The 20,161-nt window shown below is 37.3% G+C and overlaps 1 protein-coding gene across 2 annotated transcripts in view; it reads left to right on the top strand.

Moving 5' to 3' along the window:
- The window catches only part of SMYD3 (SET and MYND domain containing 3), a 663,795-nt gene that overhangs the window by 118,762 nt on the left and 524,872 nt on the right, over positions 1-20,161 (top strand). For both annotated transcript variants that reach the window (XM_063082741.1, XM_063082740.1), the window contains one exon: positions 19,356-19,419. In XM_063082741.1, coding sequence (XP_062938811.1) covers positions 19,356-19,419 — 64 coding nt within the window. The remainder of the gene's footprint in view (positions 1-19,355; positions 19,420-20,161) is intronic.

Genomic DNA, 20,161 nt, shown 5'->3' with positions numbered 1-20,161 from the left:
TATTCATTTGCTGGCCCTTACCTCAGAGAGTCTTGTTCTTTGTGCAGTATGACTTCCATGTTCTACACATGGTTGGTATTTTTGACACCAGATTGTAGTACTTAGCAGTACCTAGGATTCACATCGTACACCAGGGGAACGGGGCACTATCTAACACTGTGTAACACTGGTCAGTTCTTCTCACTTTTTCACTCATCGAGCATATCCCCTGTAGTGAGCATGAGGTAGGAGACAGTAGTCTGTTCTTCCTGGGTCCGTCTCAATTCTTATGTGACCTCCTTGGTAACAAGAGTGACTGACAATGGTTTCTTTATCAATTCTAGCCCCTCTTTGTACTTCCTGTCTCCTAGATAAAATTGTTAAAATATTATTGCCCAGACCAATATCAAGAAGCTTTTACCCTGTGTTTTCTTTTAGTAGTTTTATAGTTTCAGGACTTACATTTAAGTCTTTAATTCATTTTGTTGATTTTCATATGTGGTATGAGATAAGGGTTTAGTTTCATTCATGTGATGAATTACTTACCTCTCGCTGCTTTCAAAATTCTCTTTGTCTTTGACTTTTGAGAATTTGATTATAATGTGTATAATGTGTCTTAATGGAGATCTTTTTATATTTAATCTGTTTGGGGTTCTTTGGACTTTGTGGATCTGGATGTTCATTTTCCTCTCCACATTTGGGAAATTATCTGTCATTATAAATTATCTGTCTTTAAGTAAACTTTCTGGGGTTCTAAGGGTTCTCTTTTTTTGTTCCCTCTTGGGCTTCCATGATGCATATATTGGTTTGCTTGATGGTATCCAATAGTTCTTGCAGGGCTTTTTTCATTGTTTTTCTTCCTTTTTTCTTTTCATTTCTCTGACTGGGAAATTTCAAATGGCCTGTCTTTGAACTCACTGATTTTTTCCTCTTCTTCAGTGGGTCTGTTGTTGAAGCTCCCTATAGAATTTTTCAGTTCAGTCATTTTGTTCTTCAGCTTCATAATTTCTGTTTGGGTCTTTGTTATGGTTTGTGTCTCTTTGTTGAACTTCTCATTTTGTTTGTTTTTTCTCTTATTTTATTTAGTTGTCTGTGTTCTCTTGTAGCTTACTGAACTTCTTTAAGACAATTATTCTGAATTTTTTGTCATGCAGTTTGTAGATCTCCATTTCTTTAAAGTTGCTTACTAGAGTGGAGCCTGAATCTGCACGAACATGCCTGAGTTTTTGGTCTGTGGGGGCCTGCCTAGAACTTGGGTTCACAGGGGTGGTCCTGGAGCTTAGATCTTCAGGACAGCCTGGCAGTAGGGTCTTCTGGAGTGGGCCTGGACACTAGGTCTGCTGGAGTGGGCCTGAATCCTGGGTTTGCTGGAGTGGGATTGGACCCTGGGTCTGCTGGAGCTGGGAGTCACCAGGACCAGCGTGGACCTGGGGCTAGCCTAGTTTGGGGCATCCCTGGAGCCAGGGTCCATGGGAGTTGGTCTAGAGCCTAGGTCCATGGGTACTGGTCTAGTGTCTGGGTCTAGGGGGGGCCACCCTGGTGCCAGGGTCTCCTGAGGTACTCCTTGACCCTGTTTCTGCTGCAGTGTGTGGACCCTGTGTTTGCTGGAACATGGGCCCATGGGTGGCAGCCTGGAGTCTGGGGTTGTGGGACTTGGCACTTGGGAAGCCCTGAGCCCTGGGTCTGTGGAAGCTGTCATGGTGCTTGACTGGGCCTGCAGGCTGGGTCTTTGGGTTCTGGCCTGGAATCTGGGTCTACAGTAGCTTACTGTACTGGGGTGGGCCTGAATCTTGGGGTCACAGGGGCTGGTCTAGAGCTTGGAGCTACAGGGACTGGCCTGGCATTGGGGCCAGTCTGGAACTTGGGGCTGCTGGAGTCAACCTGGAGTCTGGGTCCACAGGTGCCAGCATGGAGTCTGGGGATGTGGGGGCCAGCTTTGCTTTGATCCTTTTAAAGGATCCAACAGTTGTTGATCTTGGGGGTCTAGTTGAAACTACTTCTATATGTAAACACATTTCTTCATTTATCAAACAGTTATTCACTGTGTAAAATGTACAGGGCACTGTGTGAGACATTGATGAAGATACGAGGAGGTTCCAGATGCGGTCTCTCCTTTAAGGACATTTCATTGCCTCTAGTATATTTGTCAATCAGTCTTTTATCACTGGTCTTTCTTTGTGGTATGAGAACATCTTCAAGTCTTCTCTTTTGACTTGATTGTAGTTTTGTGTGTGGTACTTTACACAAAAGCATTGATAAACTTTGTCTCTCTTCCCCACTATTTGTCACCAGGCAGTGTCTCTAATCATCCTAGGTTTGTTTTATCATCTATACTAGTCAAAATAATTCCATCGAAGTACACAGTGTCTTCTCTTTTGTGTACAAGCATATCATGTGTTCACCAACTCTTCTGAATGTTTTCTTCTCTAACACAAAATTAAGACAAAGATAAGTAATCTTCTTACTCACATTGTGTTTAAACCTTTATTTCGAGAGTCTTTCCTGGGACTCCCTATACTAGAGTCTATTTTGTGAATATACTTTATTCATGACAGCTAAAGCTTGCTCAGTTTTCTAGCCACTACAGAGGCAGAAGGCAGGAGAAATGTCTCAGGTAGTGTGAATGGGAGTCCGGGCTTGACCTCCATTGCCTGGAGAGGAAGAGAAGCCTGAGGCATGGGGGGTGGTTAGAATCTGTGCAGGTGGGATTTAAGGTGGAAGTTCTACTGCCCTCCCCTTCTAAAGGAAGCAATGGGCTACTGCTATGGGTCAGATGTGTCCCCCAGAAGTTCATGCATTGGAAAGTTAATCTCCATTGTAACAGTGTTAAGAGGGTGGGAAATCCAATTATGCTGTTTGAAAGATGAGGCCCTTTAAGAGGTGATTAGACTGTGAGGATGGTGCCCTCATGAATAGATTGATCCATTCATGTGGTAATGATTTGATGGTTTAATGGGCGTCATGGGTGCAGTTCCGATGGCTTTATAAGGAGAGCAAGTGAGCAGTTTAGCTCTGTTTTGATCACCAAGGAAAAGGCCCTCACCAGATGTGTGCCCTGGACTTTGGTATTCTGTTATAAGCAATAGAAATGGACGAATACGGCTGCATTTACCGTTGAAAGAAAAGAATTTCTTTGCCCCCACACTCTCTCTCCTTTCCTTCTTTGAATAGAGCTGAACTGATCAGAGGAATCTACCTAACTTTGTCATCTCTTCATTATCTTTTGTATGTGTGTGTCATGGTTTTACTGAGATATAATTCACATATCATACTGTCCCGCGCTACCGTCTCGCCAGCAAGAACGACGCGGCATACAAAGGATCCTTCTGCAGATCAGCTTTAATGCATCTTGAGAGGGAGAGCATAAGCTTGCCAAAAATGGAGACCCCGAGCGAGGGAACCCGCGCCCTTTATATAGAGACTGCTCCTCGCCTAGGACGTGCTCCTACCTTATTGGTGGCTGCCTAATCGGCCCAGGCGTGTTACCGAGCAGCCCTGCCCTCCACCGGAAATCAGCGCCATCTTGTAATGGCGATTTCGGGCAGCTCCTCACATCATACAATTGCCCACTTAAAGTGTGTAATTCAGTGGTTTTTAGTAAATTCACAGAGTTGTGAAACCATCATCACATTCAATTTTAGAACATTTTCACCACCCCCAAAAGAAATTCCAAGCCTTTTAGAAGCACTTCTCATTTCTCCCTAACTCTGTACCCTCAGCCCTTGGCGTGCACTAATCTACTTTTTCTATGAATTTATCTATTCTGAATATTTCATATCAACGGAGTAATATTATATGTGATCTTTTGTGACTGTCTTCTTTCACTTAGTGTGGTATTTTAAAGGTTCATCCATACTGTGGCAAGTATTAGTACTTCATTTCATTTGCGGCTGAATAATAGTCCATTGCATGGATATACCACATTTTTTTCATTTATCAACTGGTGGACATTTGATTGTTTCCACTTTCTGGCTGCTACGAGTAAAGCTGTTATGAACATCTATGTATAAGTTTTTGAACATGTGTTTTCATTTCTCTTGGCTATATGTTCAGGAGTGAATTGCTGGATCATATGTGAACTTTATGTTTAACTTTTTGAGAAACTGCCAGACTGTTTTCTAAAGTGAGTGTTGATTATTTTTTGAAGCCGTTTTCCCACCTGGATCTTCCCTTTCTCTACCTTTATTCAGGTTTTGCCATCCCTTGCCTGACTTCGAAGGGGCTCATAACGAGGCAGTGGCACAGTGGTTGAGTGTAGGCTGTGGGCTCAGATGAGGTGAATATATAGCGTGTGACTGTAGAAAGCTCCTCAAGTTCTGTATTCCCCAATTTCCTCATCTGTAAATGTATGTTACATGAGGGTCTACTGCATAGGATAGTTATGACCATTAAATAATACATATACAATGTTGGCTCCCAGCAAGTGTTCAATAAATATTAGAGTCTGTTATTATTTTTTATGGAAATATTGCTGGTTATCTGCCTAATATTCATTGGGTACTTTAATAAACGAATTTCAGTTTTATTTGAGGGGGCAATAGCCCAGCTAAATAATTATATCTTCTGCTTTTCCGTTCATTTAGCTGTGCCCCTGTGACTCAGTGCTGGTCGATGAGATGTAAGCCCACTTTTGCTTTTGCTCCTTCCTGCTGCCTGGAATATAGAAAGATGCTGGAGCTCTACTGGCCGCTGTGGGTTCATCCATGACTATCAGAGCATGTTAGATGCCTCATTGCCATGGATCTGCCGTTCCAGCTTGAGAAGCCCAGTCTTCTTACTTACTTTACACTAGAGAAGTAATAGAACCTATGTGTTCAAGACTGTAATTTCACTGAATTTTTGGTTGTATGTAGCCACATCTGCTTTAAACTATTTATGATTACTGCCTTCAGTCATTCTCTTGTCCTATTTCTTCAGAATCTGTAGACTGTTCATGTTTTTACAGCTTTATCTCTTGTTATGCTGTGTGCTGCAGCCACAAGGATTGCCCTGTGGCTGGGGCCTGTGCATCTTAAATGCTTCTTCTGCTGTCTGGAATGCCGCCTTCCCCTCTTAACCTGTTCCCTGAGCAAATTCTTATCCATTGGTCTAATTTCACTGATCATCTTAAATGAGTTGACTTCTGGCAGTTCTCTGTTTCTACTAGTGGATTTTCCTGGGCCTTTGCTACATATTTTCACTGTAACATTTGTGATTTGCATTAAACATATTTTAGGAGTAGTGGAATGAGGATTTCCTCTGAAATCAGATAACGTCTGAAGTCTTCCGTCATTACATATAACATTCCAGCATATAGTGGAATGAGGACCAGATTCTTAGCCCCCTGTGGCTCTGTGTCTCCCCTAATCTGACCCAATTTCTCTCCCTTTCTCAATCCCCTCCAGTCCCCTCCCCACTCTCTCTTCTGTATACTCTAGAACATGCTCTGTCATTAGGGAAACCTCTGTATCCTCAAGGTCGTCTCTGAATGTTGTCTTCATTATTTTGCTGCAACTGAAATCTGGCTGACTCTTGAGGAGAGTGCTTCCTACCCTACCAAGTCGTGGCTATGTTTCTTATATCCCAAGTACTTCAGGATTTAGAGAATCAGAGGGTTTCTTGTTCCTCTTGGTGCCTTCACACCATTTCTCCTCTCCCTGGAAGGTTCCAGCTCCTTTGGAGCATTTGCCATTATGTCTCCCGTGACCTCACCTTGCAGTTCTTTCTTAACAGTCACAGCCCACTTTTTCTTTCTTCATCATGACTCCCGGCATCATTCTTAGTGAATCGAACATCCGCCAGACACCTGTCCTCTCTGTTCCCACTTCTAACTATCCTTGCCTTGCCCCACCTTGCTTACTTCTTCCCATGGCCGTACCCTAGAGCTTGTGATGACCAATAACCATTATTTCTGATATCTCGATTTCAAAATTTCTACTGTCCCGCAACTACTGTGTTACAGGTATCTAGCATAGTACCCGACACCACATAGTAGGTGCTTAGTAAGCATTACTGCTGTTCTGCTTTTATTGTAGCATCAGCAATTCTTACAGGTAAGAGCTGTGTCTTATCCTTATATATCCAGAACCTACTACAGTTTATGGTACAAAAAAGTCCTTGGTGGTATTTATGGGGCCGGTAAAAGAAAAAGTGGCAACAGTGGGAATGATGTGGCATTCAAAAGACAGTCTTTAAAAGATAATTAAAACTTTTCATTTAAAAGATCACGTTTTTAAAAAAGTATTTAAGTAAAGACATTTCAAAAGTTGTTTTCTTTCTCATTTTCTCTGTGGGAAAACGGATGTTATAACTTATTGCCATTGGGATTCTTTTAGTTTAGTCAAGTTTCATCTATTACAAATTTCCTTCTTCTGAGGATTGTAATAAGTGAGCTATAGACAGGGAGATTGCTTTTTAGTGAAATGGGTTAGCTTACCTGAAAAGATAATTATCTTTTCTCTCCTGTGTTGAACGACTTCATACCATCCTAATAGGTGGGGAAGAGAAAGAAGTCGATGCATTCATTTTTTCTCAGCCTTCCTATCATCTAGGTAGAAAAATAAAAGCATTTCATGCCACTATATTATTTCTGAATCTTTTTTTCTTTTTTTTTTTTAAAGATAAGAAACAAATATATAAAAGTTTTCTGTGTATTTGGGTGGGAATGTTGACTTTCCAGAACTTTTATAAATCAAGTTGATCAATAATTTTTCCAGAAACATCAGGTTCATTGTTATTGTATCCATATTTGTTTGCTTTCAGGCTAAGTAGTAATTGCCATTTATTTATATCCATAGTTATTTCAGTAAATAACTTCTACTTGTACTGTTACTGTGCTTTGATCCAGTGATTATTCATGTTTAGATATATGAAGGACCTGAAAATAACTGGGAAAAATATTTTGAGCATTATAAACATTCAAGGATTTATAAAGTTCTGAATTTCAAGAAGGGCTAAATTGTTCAATATATTCATATATTCCTACCCAGTGCTGAGATATTTCAAATGATATCTAGGAACTTCTTTTGAGAGATCACACTAAAAATACCTTAAAATAATAAAAATTTGATGATATTAAGTGTAATATCTACTGAGTACTTCCTATGAACCAAGCACGATGTTAAGTTTTTCACGTTTTATTTAATTCTCTCACAGCGTCGTAACGTTCGTACTACTAACTGCTAAACTAAAATTAAATTCCAGGCTGTATGGCTCTAGTGTAAATGATTTACCTATTGTATTACATTCTCTTATAGTGCCTAGTTGAGGGATAAATACAGACAATCTGAGAGAAATTAACTTACAAAATGTGTACTCATCAGGGGATTAAACTCAATAAGAAAACTCAGTAGAAAGTGGGCAAACGATATGAATAGGCAGTTCACACGAGAAACTACGAACGGTGAATGAACATGAAAAGATGCTCAAACTCTACGGCTTATCAGGGAATACCCAATAAACGCACAGTAAGATAACATTTCATACCCATCAGACTGGCAGACAGTAGAGTGACTGACAATATCAAGAGTTGGTAAGATGTGGATTTAAGGGACTCTCATTATATTGTTGTGGGAGTGTAAATTCCTATAACCACTTTGGAGAACCATTTGTCAATATCCAAAATTGCTCAAGTTGTGCATTCTTTCTTTTCCCTTGTTTTTATTATTTTTCAATTGACATGTAATAATTGTACATATTTATGGAGTACATAGTGATATTTTGACACATGTACACAATGTATGATGTCCAAATCAGGGTAATTAGCATATCCATCACTACAAACATGTATCACTTCTTTGTGTTCAGAACATTTGAACTCCTCTCTTTTTGCCATTTGAAAATATAGAGTAAATTGTTAATTATAGACACCTAGCGGAACACTAGAACTTACTGTTCTTATATGGCTGTAAATTTGTATCTGTTAACCAACCTGTCTATTCCCTCCCTCTCCCCTACCCTTCCCAGCCTCTACTAACCACAGTTCTACTCTCTACTGCTATGAGCTTAACTGTTTCAGGTATGAGTTCAACTTCTGTATAAGAGTGAGAACACGTGGACTTATTTCACATAATGTACCCTCATATTGTTGATTCATCAACATCATGGCCAGCTGCACCATAACTTGTGCTTGCATGAAGCTTATCTAACACGTGTATTTTCTCTGTAAGTCACACCACAGCCTTCTTGTGCTTTGGAACACTAGACAGCACTGTAGCACTTTTAAACAGCCATTTTAAACAGTGAAATCAACAAAGAATGAAAAAAACATGGCACTAAGTGGACCATGATGAGGACCCTTGTTTACAGTTAAGAGAGCTGAGATTAGAAGGCAGAGCATCGCTTTGTTTCATATCAGATGGAGTGTACACATTGGGTGACTCAAACTCTTTGCTTCTCCACGCATGTCCACAGCTGACTGCAAAAGTGCTGCAACTATTAATTTTGGGATTACAAGTAAATTGTAGTGCATAGGTGAACTTGCAAATATGTAGTCTACAAATAAGGAGAATTGGCTATATCCCTTTACAGCTCATTAGGCTGAACTGGGACACATGGCTTGTTCTTAAAAGCAGCCAGTGGCCCTGGGACATGAGAGTTTTTTCTAGTTTACACCAATCATGATTTAGTTCCCTAGCCCTGACAACATCCTCTCCCTGAAGTCAAGAGCTCTGTTTGCTATCTCAACAAATCACAGTTCTCTTAGTAGAGAAGAGTGGGATGGTTGTTAGTTAAACAGTGGACAGTGCCTGCCATATGCCTCATAAATACAGAAACAGTCTGAGAGAAATTAAGTGCTTGGCATTTGAAAGGGGCCCAGTAAAGAATGAATCAGTGAATGAAAGAAATGCAGGATCATTTTATGAAACAGCCTTTCCTTTCTGTCATATCTCACTTGTTCAAGATTTCTCTGTCTTTATCTAAATTTTTAAAAAAGTAATGATTTGATAGACTTACTCCAAATCAAAGTAAAAATTAATATAAAAGAATAAAGTTTTACTTTATTTGGATGAACCTCAAGCTCAAATAAGTCAAAGAAAATGATAAAATATGAAGTATCAGATGAAGTTGAAACCTCTGTTCAGAAAGATGCTAAGTAACCACAGTTCTGTATGGCAAAAGTTTTTCTTCCTTTTAATATCAGTGCCTTTCTGAAATAATTGCTTTTTATATTGTGGAAGATATTAAATCCAGAAATATTAGTTTTCTGTATATAGTATGATGATACTGATTTCCTTATTTTTTCAGCTTCTATTTTATAAAAAAATTGAGAAACATTTAATTTTATAACACCATTTGTAGCAAATGCCAGCTAGAAATAAATTCAGTTAATAAAGTGTAATTAAATTTGTTTTGTTTAAACAAAGAATATATTTGTGTTTCCTATTCCAAACACTGGAATAAACTGCAATTAAAGTTGATGTGCTTGCCTGTATATCTGTCTGTCTTTGACCAAAAACAATTTAAGGTCATTTAATAATGTCTGTTTTCTTTTTGTTAAAGTTTATGTTTATTTGATTATGAGGGTAAAATAATCTTGTTATTTAAAATTATAATATAGAAAATAAAAGGGAGAATCACCCCAGTTCATAACACTGAAAGAAAAAATCCAACCTTTTGGTCTTTTTCTTTTTAGTCTCTTTTTCATACATTGAAAAAATTTAATTTTATGAAGTATGTATCATATGAAAACTCCTTTCAACATTCTAGGTAGCTTTGTTGATGATGATGATGATTAGAATAGGGACAGAGAAATATATTCATTGCCTGTAGTTGCAGAGCAAGAAACGAAGCAGCCAGGGTGAAAGTACAGTTCTGTTACAATGTTTCCTGCACAGTTTACCTCAGATATTCCATTCTTGAAAACATGTTGAGCCTGAGTCCAACTTTTGGGGAAAATAACATTTTCTTTTGATTGCTTTCTAATTCCCTTTTTGGTGCATTATCATATTTTCTCCTGCCTCTTCTTCCTAGGCCTCTTTAAATGTTCAAGACTGTTATCTCCCCTTTCTGTACCTACTCTAGTCAAAACTTCTATTCCTAAAATCTTGACTAAGTGGAGAAGAGCAATATGATTATCTGATTAAAGTAATTTGTACTAAGTTGTAAAGGACTGATAGTCATAGTCTTTTAGAAGGATGTCTTTATTTCATCACAAGATATTCTCAAACTCAGATGGGTGTTTTTTGAGTAGAATATGTGAGGGTGATATTTTGGGGCCATGGGAGAGCCTTTTCTTGGTCCTACTGCAGGCATGCATACTACAGGATAACCAAATAGGCATCCAAACCCTTGTGCTAACCTGTTAAGTCTCATTCAGTGGCTATCAGCAGATGATCTATCTTCTTATAAAAATTATTAAGAATTTACAGCTAAATATAATGCTTCGGCAGGCACAACATTTCATTCCATGTCTCTTAAGGCTGCTTTTTTAAAGGTTTCTTTTACTTTGTGGCTAGGTCCATAGAGCGTCATTTTATTCTCCAAAAGAGAGAATGAGTTGAGATTGCATTGTTGCTTCTTTTCAAGAGGACTTGAGGCAATTTATAATTAAAAGTTAAACAGATTAATATACTTAATTATAAAATAGAAGAGCAAATATTTAAAGCAGTCAGAATGAGGAGATGCTTCCAGGCCTCTGAAATGAACGGATAAATAGTGAATTAGGTAGTGAATTTGGCTTTCGGTTTTCTGACCACTGAAGCTAAAATAGAAATAGAAATAAAATAAGATAGAAATGGAATAGATTTCATTTTCTAAGTGGAGGAAGCATGATAGATAATTCATCCAGAGCGACAGCGTTTTTCCTGAAACGTAACTCAAGGTGATCTTCTTTGGCCATTTTGAAGGCTTAGGTCATGGTATATTCATGAAAATGTTGATCAAATATTCCTACACCTTCGAAATTTTACCTGTGGTACTTTATCTTAAGGTATATGCTGTGTGATTTTTGTACTAGTAGTACTTGCATACTTAAAGGGTATTCGATTTTGATCTTTGGGCAAAATCAGATTTTTTCTTCTTCCTCATGTTTTTATTATTTTAGATTTCAAGAAGAGTTAGGGAAATTGAATACATCCCTTAGATTATCAGTGTTACTACACTAGGTTGAAGAGGTTGCCTATTTGGAAACACAGGCATTGTCACTAGAACAATTACTTTTTCCACAGCTCATTTTTAGTCCCAGCTCTCTTCAGTCTACGCTTGTATGCTCTGCCTGAGAAATAAGCCAGATGTACTTTAATACTCACCGTTATGTCACCAGTTTTTAATTATTAGCTGTCACAGTGACCTACAACACAAAATGTATAACCTTGTAGAGGAATATTAAGATAATGAGGAAAGTTTAAAACTGTGCTCTTGTAAAAATGTTAACTTGCTCCTTAACTTGTTATAGACATTACCTTGCATAAAGCAAACAAAATGTTGAGTCGTAATTGCCTTTTAAAATTATTGAGGATTTAACAGACTCCTTTGATTTTAGTTTCCACAAATGAAACTTTCAAAAAATATTTATACCTGAAAGGTGGAGTTTCTTGAATCAGACCATTTTGAAGTCAGTCATTCTGATAAACTTAAAAATAATAGTAATAAAAACTTCAGTGAATGTAGATTGAGCAGTGAAACACTTGGGATGCTAGTCAAAATTTGATATTAGAGCAAAGTGCTATGGGAATATGTGGGTTTAAAACTTGGTATGTACTAGTAAATTGTCTGGTGCCTGCCTGGAGATGACTGGATTCGTGGCTTGTGTAGATTTTCCTAGATTAGCAACCATGGAAGAGGCATACAAGAAACTTTTTTCTGGTGTGGCATAGAAATAGACAAAATTTTCTTGAGCACTTTGAAAATATACTCAGCAGCCTCAGTTTTAACTCTCTGCTAGATGCTTTGCTTGGCACTGTATAGCAGGCACTTTATATAGATTGTCTCATATAGTTCACATAGCAGTCTCATGAGTATTCACTTATTTTCACTCTGCAGAGGAGGAAATTGAGGCTAAGAGAGGGTATAAGGTTACACTGCTAATTGAGGATGGGACTGCAGGTTTTGAACTCTAAACTGCTGAGACATTTTACTTCCTTTTCCCCTAGAACAGCCCTGTCATCTTCTCCTATTTACTCTTTATCCATCAGAAAGTGACTTCCTGCATCTGAACACAGGTCCTATGTAGTCTGGGCCACTTCTCAAAATAAGATTTTGTATTGCAGCTCATTCTGCAAGTGCTATGTGTTGATCTGTCCTCCTTGATTGTGATCTCCTAGAAGCAGTTACTGTATTGCCCCCTCTGCAGTAGTCCACCAAGGCCCTTACACAGTGATGTCCACAGTGGCCAGTCACTGAACATCTGTCCAGTTAACAACAGGAGTTTTTGTTCATTGGGTAGCACAGTCTCCACAAGGACATTCGCTTTGATTTAGGAGTCTGAGGACAGTGGGAAGGGAGGTACCCAAGTACACAGTCTGCCTCTCCTGACTCTAACTTGGCCCAAATATTTGCTGTACTTTTCCCTAAGTGATAATATGGATTTGAATTGCTTGTGTTTTTCCCAGGAAGGTATGGTGCCGGTGAATTATCAATTCATTTTCACTGAAATATTAATCATTACATTTTCTTGTTTTGTATTGTGTTAGAAATGTGAGAGATAAAGAGATACAGAACATAGAAAAAATGAATTCAAATCAGTTCTGTTTTCTTATGCTATGAATCTATATTATTTTGACCACATCTTCTGCTTTGTATTAAAAACCATTTGATAATTAGGTGGATGTTGGATGTGAATCTCTTCAATTTTAAAAAAGGCCTTTGGGCCCAAACCAACTTAATTATCATCTTGAAACAAAAAAGGAAGGTCCCTTTATTGTTATGAATATTTATGCCCAAAGGAGATCTTATGTTTAGCATTTTCCAGCGTATTTTATTTGGTGGGAGTAATGGTAATTGCATTACCCTCGGTAAAGTAACATGATTTTATTTGGGATAATCTCTTTTTCATAGTGTAGAATTTCATTTGCTTCAGAAATTTCCATGAGGAAACAGCCAAAAACTTGGCTACATGTCATTAACTTTTCTAATGAATCAGGATCCTTAGATTTCAGATACTTACAAACATAAAAACTTTGTAAAGAGATATTTCTGTGGTCTCTTTGTTTTAAAAGTTATATTTAGACTTTATTCACTTAGTTGTTTTTGGCTTTCTTCATTAAAAAAGATGCATTCTTCTCCATGGGATTTATTCTCAAGAACTTCCCCATTAAAACATTTAGTGTTCCTCATGTGCATTTTTTTCCATAGGGCATCATATGTCTCGATTATATGAAAAAATATTCTCATAAGAATTCTATTCAGAGAACCTTCCTTAAAACTTGTTTTAAGGCATGCCGTACTAAGCCAGACATCGCATATGTCAGCACTCTTCAGCAACTGTAAGTGGTGCAGGCTTTACCTAGTGTACTCTTGTCTTTTTCTCAGTTCAGATTTCTTCCCGAAGTTCACAGTGATCAGCCACAAACCAAATTTCGGTCCTTGAGGTATTATTCAGTGTGTAAAAGACTCCTGGGCAGGGATCTTCGCTTGATGTGGGAGGCTGCAAAGACAGACATCGGACTCTGGGGTTGTTTGTGACTATATAGGGCATGGTCCACTAGGATGACTGTGCTTCAGAGGGCACGAGGGTTGCTGGGTTTCCCTGTGGTGTCAGAGCCTTTGCCTGGTCCCAGAGGGTTGACAGTGAGCCAGCTACCTTCCATAGTGAGGATGACTGTTGAAGGAGATCCTCTAGCGGATCAAGACACGTTGCTTGGAAGGAGCCCTGTATAATAAGTGTACTATATATGAATATGTTATGGATGCTTATTTTCTCTATAGAAAGTTTAAAGTGGATTTGGCAGCTTTCAGGGCTGGAGGAAATTTGGAATTCACTAGGATTTCTTTGTTTTCTGTATCCATTCCAGGAAATTTCTTTCCCTTTGTCCTCTAACTGGCCATATTATTTTAGAGCAGAATCTCTTAAAATTGGGATGCTTTTCCCCTGATACCCAAGAAGGACACAGAGATTGTCCCTTAAATGGTACCCCCATAGCTGAGATTTGAGGGAGCCAAACAAAGGAGAATTCTGGGGAAATAACAGCAATAATATAATTTCTAATCTCTTTGATGTCTTAGAGAAAGTATCCCAATAAAACCATATATTTTAAAATTTGTATATTGGAAGAACAATTAATTTTGCTCAGTTTTTATTTCCTTTCTACATTATAGTAACTTATGCTGTTGGAGAAACTATTGGAGAAACTATTTATAGACCAGCCTATACTTGGAAAAGAGGACTTAATTTCTTTTTCTTTCTATTTTTTTTCCTCATAATTTCTTATTCCCTGTACCATCCCAATATCTTCCCCATTTTCCAGTTCTGGATGGACTCTTATGCCAATCACTTTGTAAACAGCTTGTTTCTGCAATTTGTGAAAACTGAATATTCATCATTTCTCTAATCCTCTGAGACTACCATTCTTTGCCTTATAATATGCACAACTTTTGTTATCTTCAAATTTAGTTTGTATTTACTGGTGGCACAAGAGAAGCAGAACCAAATAATTTTGCAATTGGGAGGAAAGTTATCTTTGCAGTGCTGTAATTTTCTACACACCATGTCTAGTAAGTAGATCTACTAGATTCTTCTTGAACATGTCATGTTACTGGGAACTCCAAACTTCTCAAGGAATTTCATTTGATTTTTGAACAGTTGCTGCTGTCAGAAAAATCTTCACAATTTGATAAAATCTGCCCCTTTCTAACTTCCATTCAATATTTTTTTGTTTTAGCCTCTGGATCTATCTAAAATAAGTGGTCCTTTTTCTATGAGACTGCTACTTAATTATAAGACTGCTGTTTTTGAATTGACATGTACACTTCTCTCTGCGCTTTTTTCAAAAAGTGCAGCTTTGTTTTTCAGTTGGAAATGATGTACTGATTTTTTTTTTACGAGAAAAAGAAGAAGGTTTTCACGAACGGTCTGATGGCTGTGTTTCTGCTGCGTCCATTCCTCTCCGCCTGCTGCCCAAGTATTTTCTTTGCAGGGGAACCTTGCCAGGGTTCTGTTGCTCAGAACTTTACCCCAAAGGGAAAAAAGCAGTCACTCTTCAAAGGCTCAGTGGTTCCTCTAATCAAGCAAAGACAACAGTTGACCTTTTTTTTTGAAACTTAACAATTTAAATTTATTTGTTAGTCATTGAATATGTGAAAACAACCCCAAACATTGAAGTAACTCATGTTAAGGAATGTCTAGCAGACATCAAATGGCAGCTAAATTATTTAAGTACTGTGAATCATCTTGTCTGCCAAAATTCTGTATTTTCTGATGTGATGTTCTATGGGCAAAAAAAAAAAAACCTCCAAAAAATTCTGTGTTAAAATTTATTAAAGCTTGTATGGTAGAAGTAGCTATGGCGGGGAGAAGGAGGCAAAACGTTGATACTTGCTCGTGATCTATCACTGATCGACTTAGCTATCTTGATTCTTCTCATTGCTTTTTCAAACAGAGAACAAACGCTTTGTGTAGTTGGGGATCTTTACTTTTAAGCAACAAAAATAGCCTCTGGAAAACTTAGACAAGAAAAAGGTAAACCGAAGGAAAATCGGAGGAGGCAGTTCTGAGTAAGTCAGGATTCAGGGACATTAGGAGGGGTCCCACAGACAGAGCCCTCTCCTCCCAGTTTTGGTTGCAGTTCTCAGATTGGCTTGACACACTACGCTGGTGAACCTTGGCAGGCAAAGGCTTCTTTTAAAGTCCATTGGAAGCTCAGTTGCCATCTTTGTTTCCTCCCATAGAGATACTGATTTAATTCAGGTCTCAGAAACATTACGGGTTTTTTTCTGCCCATCATAGTTTGGGGTTTTCCGGGGAGGGGGAGTGGTTGTTAGGTTTTGCTGTCCTACTTGCTCTGTCTTTTCTTATGGGGAGAGTCAAGGAGATTAAAAATTATATTATTGCTGTTATTTCCCCAGAATTCTCCTTTGTTTGTTTTTAAATCTCTACTGAAGATTGAGTTATATTTTCTTTTATTCCTAATATTTATTTTTGAGCTCTGTCCCTTTTTCTTAAATAATCTTGCAGGAATTATTGATGGTTTCTGTCTTTCTAGCTTTATTAATCCTCTCTATTGTACCTTTGTGTTCTATTTCATTTTTTAAAATATTTGCCCTATTGTTATAATTTCCTTCTTTATGCTTTCCTTGGTTTTCTATTATTTTTAAATTTAAGTCCTTGATTTCAGTGTTTAGCTCATTTATTTTCAGTTGTTCTTCCTTTAACATAAACTTTTAAAGCTACAATTGTTCCTGTAAGTATTACACCTTTAGCTTTATTTCACAAGTTTTGATATTTTTCCCATTATTTAGTCCTAAACTACTTTTTTTTTTTTAATTTGTCCATTTTGTAAGTCTACTTGTAGATTTATTTATTTATTTATTTATTTATTTAATTTTATTTTTTTTTTAAATTTTATTTTGTCGATATACATTGTGGCTGATTACTGCTCCCCATCCCCAAAACCTCCCTCCCTTCTCCCCCCCCCAACAATGTCCTTTCTGTTTGCTTGTCGTATCAACTTCAAATAATTGTAGTTGTTATATCTTCTTCCCCCCCCCCCCCCGGTTTGTGTGTGTGTGTGTGTGTGTGTGTGTGTGTGTGTGTGTGAATTTATATATTAATTTTTAGCTCCCACCAATAAGTGAGAACATGTGGTATTTCTCTTTCTGTGCCTGACTTGTTTCACTTAATATAATTCTCTCAAGGTCCATCCATGTTGTTGCAAATGGCAGTATTTCATTCGTTTTTATAGCTGAGTAGTATTCCATTGTGTAGATGTACCACATTTTCCGTATCCACTCATCCGATGATGGGCATTTGGGCTGGTTCCCACTCTTGGCTATTGTAAAGAGTGCTGCGATAAACATTGGGAAACAGGTATACCTTCGACTTGATGATTTCCATTCCTCTGGGTATATTCCCAATAGTGGGATAGCTGGGTCGTATGGTAGATCTATCTGCAATTGTTTGAGGAACCTCCATACCATTTTCCATAGAGGCTGCACCATTTTGCAGTCCCACCAACAATGTATGAGAGTTCCTTTTTCTCCGCAGCCTCGCCAGCATTTATCGTTCATAGTCTTTTGGATTTTAGCCATCCTAACTGGGGTTAGATGGTATCTCAATGTGGTTTTGATTTGCATTTCCCGGATGCTGAGTGATGTTGAGCATTTTTTCATATGTCTGTTAGCCGTTTGTATATCTTCCTTAGAGAAATGCCTGCTTAGCTCTTTTGCCCATTTTTTAATTGGGTTGCTTGTTTTCTTCTTGTAAAGTTGTTTGAGTTCCTTATATATTCTGGATATTAATCCTTTGTCAGATATATATTTTGCAAATATTTTCTCCCACTCTGTTGGTTGTCCTAAACTACTTTCTAATATTCATTGTAATTCTTTGCTCCTTCAGTTACATAGAAGTATGGCTTTAAATTTTAGTGCATATGAGATTTTACTGGGTTTCTTTTCGTTACTGATTTCTGATTGAACTCCCTGGTGGTTGAAGAAAATGTTCTCAATGATATGATTCTTTGGGATATTTGAGATTTATGTGTAGGCACTTTTTGTAAATGGCCAGTGGGTGCTTGAAAAGGAAGTGTCAATACACATTCATATAACAGGTAAAAGCAAATTATAGAGCTACTTATTCTTTATCTGCTTGATCTATGAATTCCTGAGCATTTATAATATCTTCTTATAGTAATAACTAACTCTTATTGGTACTTACTATAGTCTAAGCACTAAGGGCCTTCCATGTATTACTTACTGTGTATTGGTAATTGTTTTCCTTATAGACTGTTACTTGTACTTTATGTATTTTGAGACTGGAAATATTTGTTACTAGATACAGAGCACCTGGTGTTTGGAGTCTTTTATCATTGCATATTGACTTTCTTTATCTCTAATAATATGTTTAAAATTCTCTTTTTTCCTGATACTTATATAGGCACACAGGCTTTTTTCTAGTTAATATTAGCGTCACATATTCTTTTCATCACCTTTATATGTCCTTTTGTTTGAAGTGTGTCTTATAAACAGCCTGTGGGTGGATTTGATCTTTGTGCAGTTTTAGTTAAGAATGGTAGTAGGTGTAGTGGTTAAAAGCAGAACTTTAGGGCCAGATTGCTTGGATTTGGTTTGTTGTCTGGGGTGTAGCTATCTGGCAGCTGGAGTTCTGTGCTTAGGGGCAGAAGGCATCCTGACTTTGCTTTATTTAGACTTTTATTTCTCCCCATGTTTTATGCCCCATACCTCACTTCTGTTCTCCTCGGGGTGAGGTACCTGGTGTATCCAAGTTCTCATTCTGTATAAGATTCTGTTCGTATTTCAGTACCACCTGCCACATGCACTTTATGGTGTGTTTCCTTAGTTTCTGCTATTCCACCCACTTTTTATGTCTTGAAAATGTATTGAAGTATCTCTAACGTGGGCCTAAGATTACTGCTTACGTTACTGAACTATTTCAAGTTCAGTGTGAGTTAACAGATGTAAGGAACTTTGAACAGTGCCTGGTTCATCAGAAGTGCTTAGGAAACGTTGCTCTGCTTTATCACTGATGTTAGTATTATAGTTTCACTTTTAGTGCTCTTGGCCACCTTGAAACTATCCTCCGTCCTGTCTGCTATTTGTCACTATTAATTTTATTATCAGATTTATTATTTTTGTTTATAATTCAGGTTTTCTTAATATTTCTGCTCTTTTGTTACTCAGATGATTTGGAGGAGCCAACTTTTAAGCATCTCAATTCAGCATGTCTGAAGTAGTGATTGAATTTAATGGACTTTTGAAATCAGTTCCCAGAAGGCATATATTCTTAATTAAACTATATGATAATTTAAGACGTAAAATTTTTATATTTGAAGGGTATAGAATACTTTCAGCTGTTTGATGGGCAGGATTTTGAATTTCATATGAAGAGATTGATGTCTGTATGAAATGAAGTTTTTTTTAATCTAAATAGGAATCTCTATATTTTAATTAAATTTATGTTAAAAACAATCTTAATGGTAGTGGTGGTTGCAGAACAGTGTGAATGTACTTAATGCCACTGAACTGTACGTTTGAAAATGGTTAAAATGGTAAATTTTATGTTATATATATTTTACCGCAATTAATAAAAGAACATTAGTTATTATGTAAATGTATTTCATTCAAGGTGAAGGAGGGTGTTCCTCAGTGTGAAAATCTGTATCTTAAGGGACCATACATATGGAGCGAGAAGCATATATTTGTGTCGATATGTTGATCTACGTTTTCTTTCTTCAACTGTATGTGGGTGTCACTCATTTCCTAATGTGAATTAATTTTTTTAACAGGAAGGAAAAGCTGATGCGATGCTCTCAATGCCGAGTTGCTAAATACTGTAGTGCTAAGTGTCAGGTAAGACTGTGCAGCTCCATATGAGTGAAACCTTCCTGTTCTCGACTCTTAAATTTGTCCTCCATTATACCTGTTGGCCTGTTTCTGTTTCTTTACAATCTTTGACTTATTTTTACTTGTTATTTTTCCTTCAATTTTAAAATTAATATATGTATGTGGTGAAAAATTGTGTGTGTGGTGTGTGTGTCTACTATACGAAAATAAATGTCTACACCTCTCCATCTTTTGACCCCTGACCTCAATCCCATTTCTCAGAGAAAACTTCTGTGTCTTGCAGCATTTTCCTGTGCAAAATGCATTTCTATATCTGTATCCTTTGTTTAAGAAAACACATGCAGGTTACTCTGGCACAGGTCCTGTATACCTTGATTTTGTTTTTCATTTGATAATCTATTTAAATGAATATTTTGGATTATCCCATGTATTCCATTAAATAAATGCCACATAATTATAATTTCCCCATTAATGAATGCTTAAATTTTCCCCAGTATTTAATATTGCTTATAATGCACCCAGCATCCTTTTTTTTGCACACTTCTGCAAATTAATTGTGGGATAAATTCTTCCTAGTCATATTGATTAGTGAAAATGTATGTGCATTTTGAATTTTTTAAGATAATGAAAAATTGTATTCTAAGAGTTTGAGTTGATTGAAAATGAATACTGTTGTTAATATCTTTGAAATTCTTTAAAGAATGTATGTTTAACATTCTACATAGCCTTTCTTCTAACCTTATAATTA

Source organism: Cynocephalus volans, chromosome 18 (genome assembly GCF_027409185.1).
Source record: "Cynocephalus volans isolate mCynVol1 chromosome 18, mCynVol1.pri, whole genome shotgun sequence".
NCBI classification, from domain to species: domain Eukaryota; kingdom Metazoa; phylum Chordata; class Mammalia; order Dermoptera; family Cynocephalidae; genus Cynocephalus; species Cynocephalus volans.
This window is presented reverse-complemented; position numbering and strand designations above follow the sequence as displayed.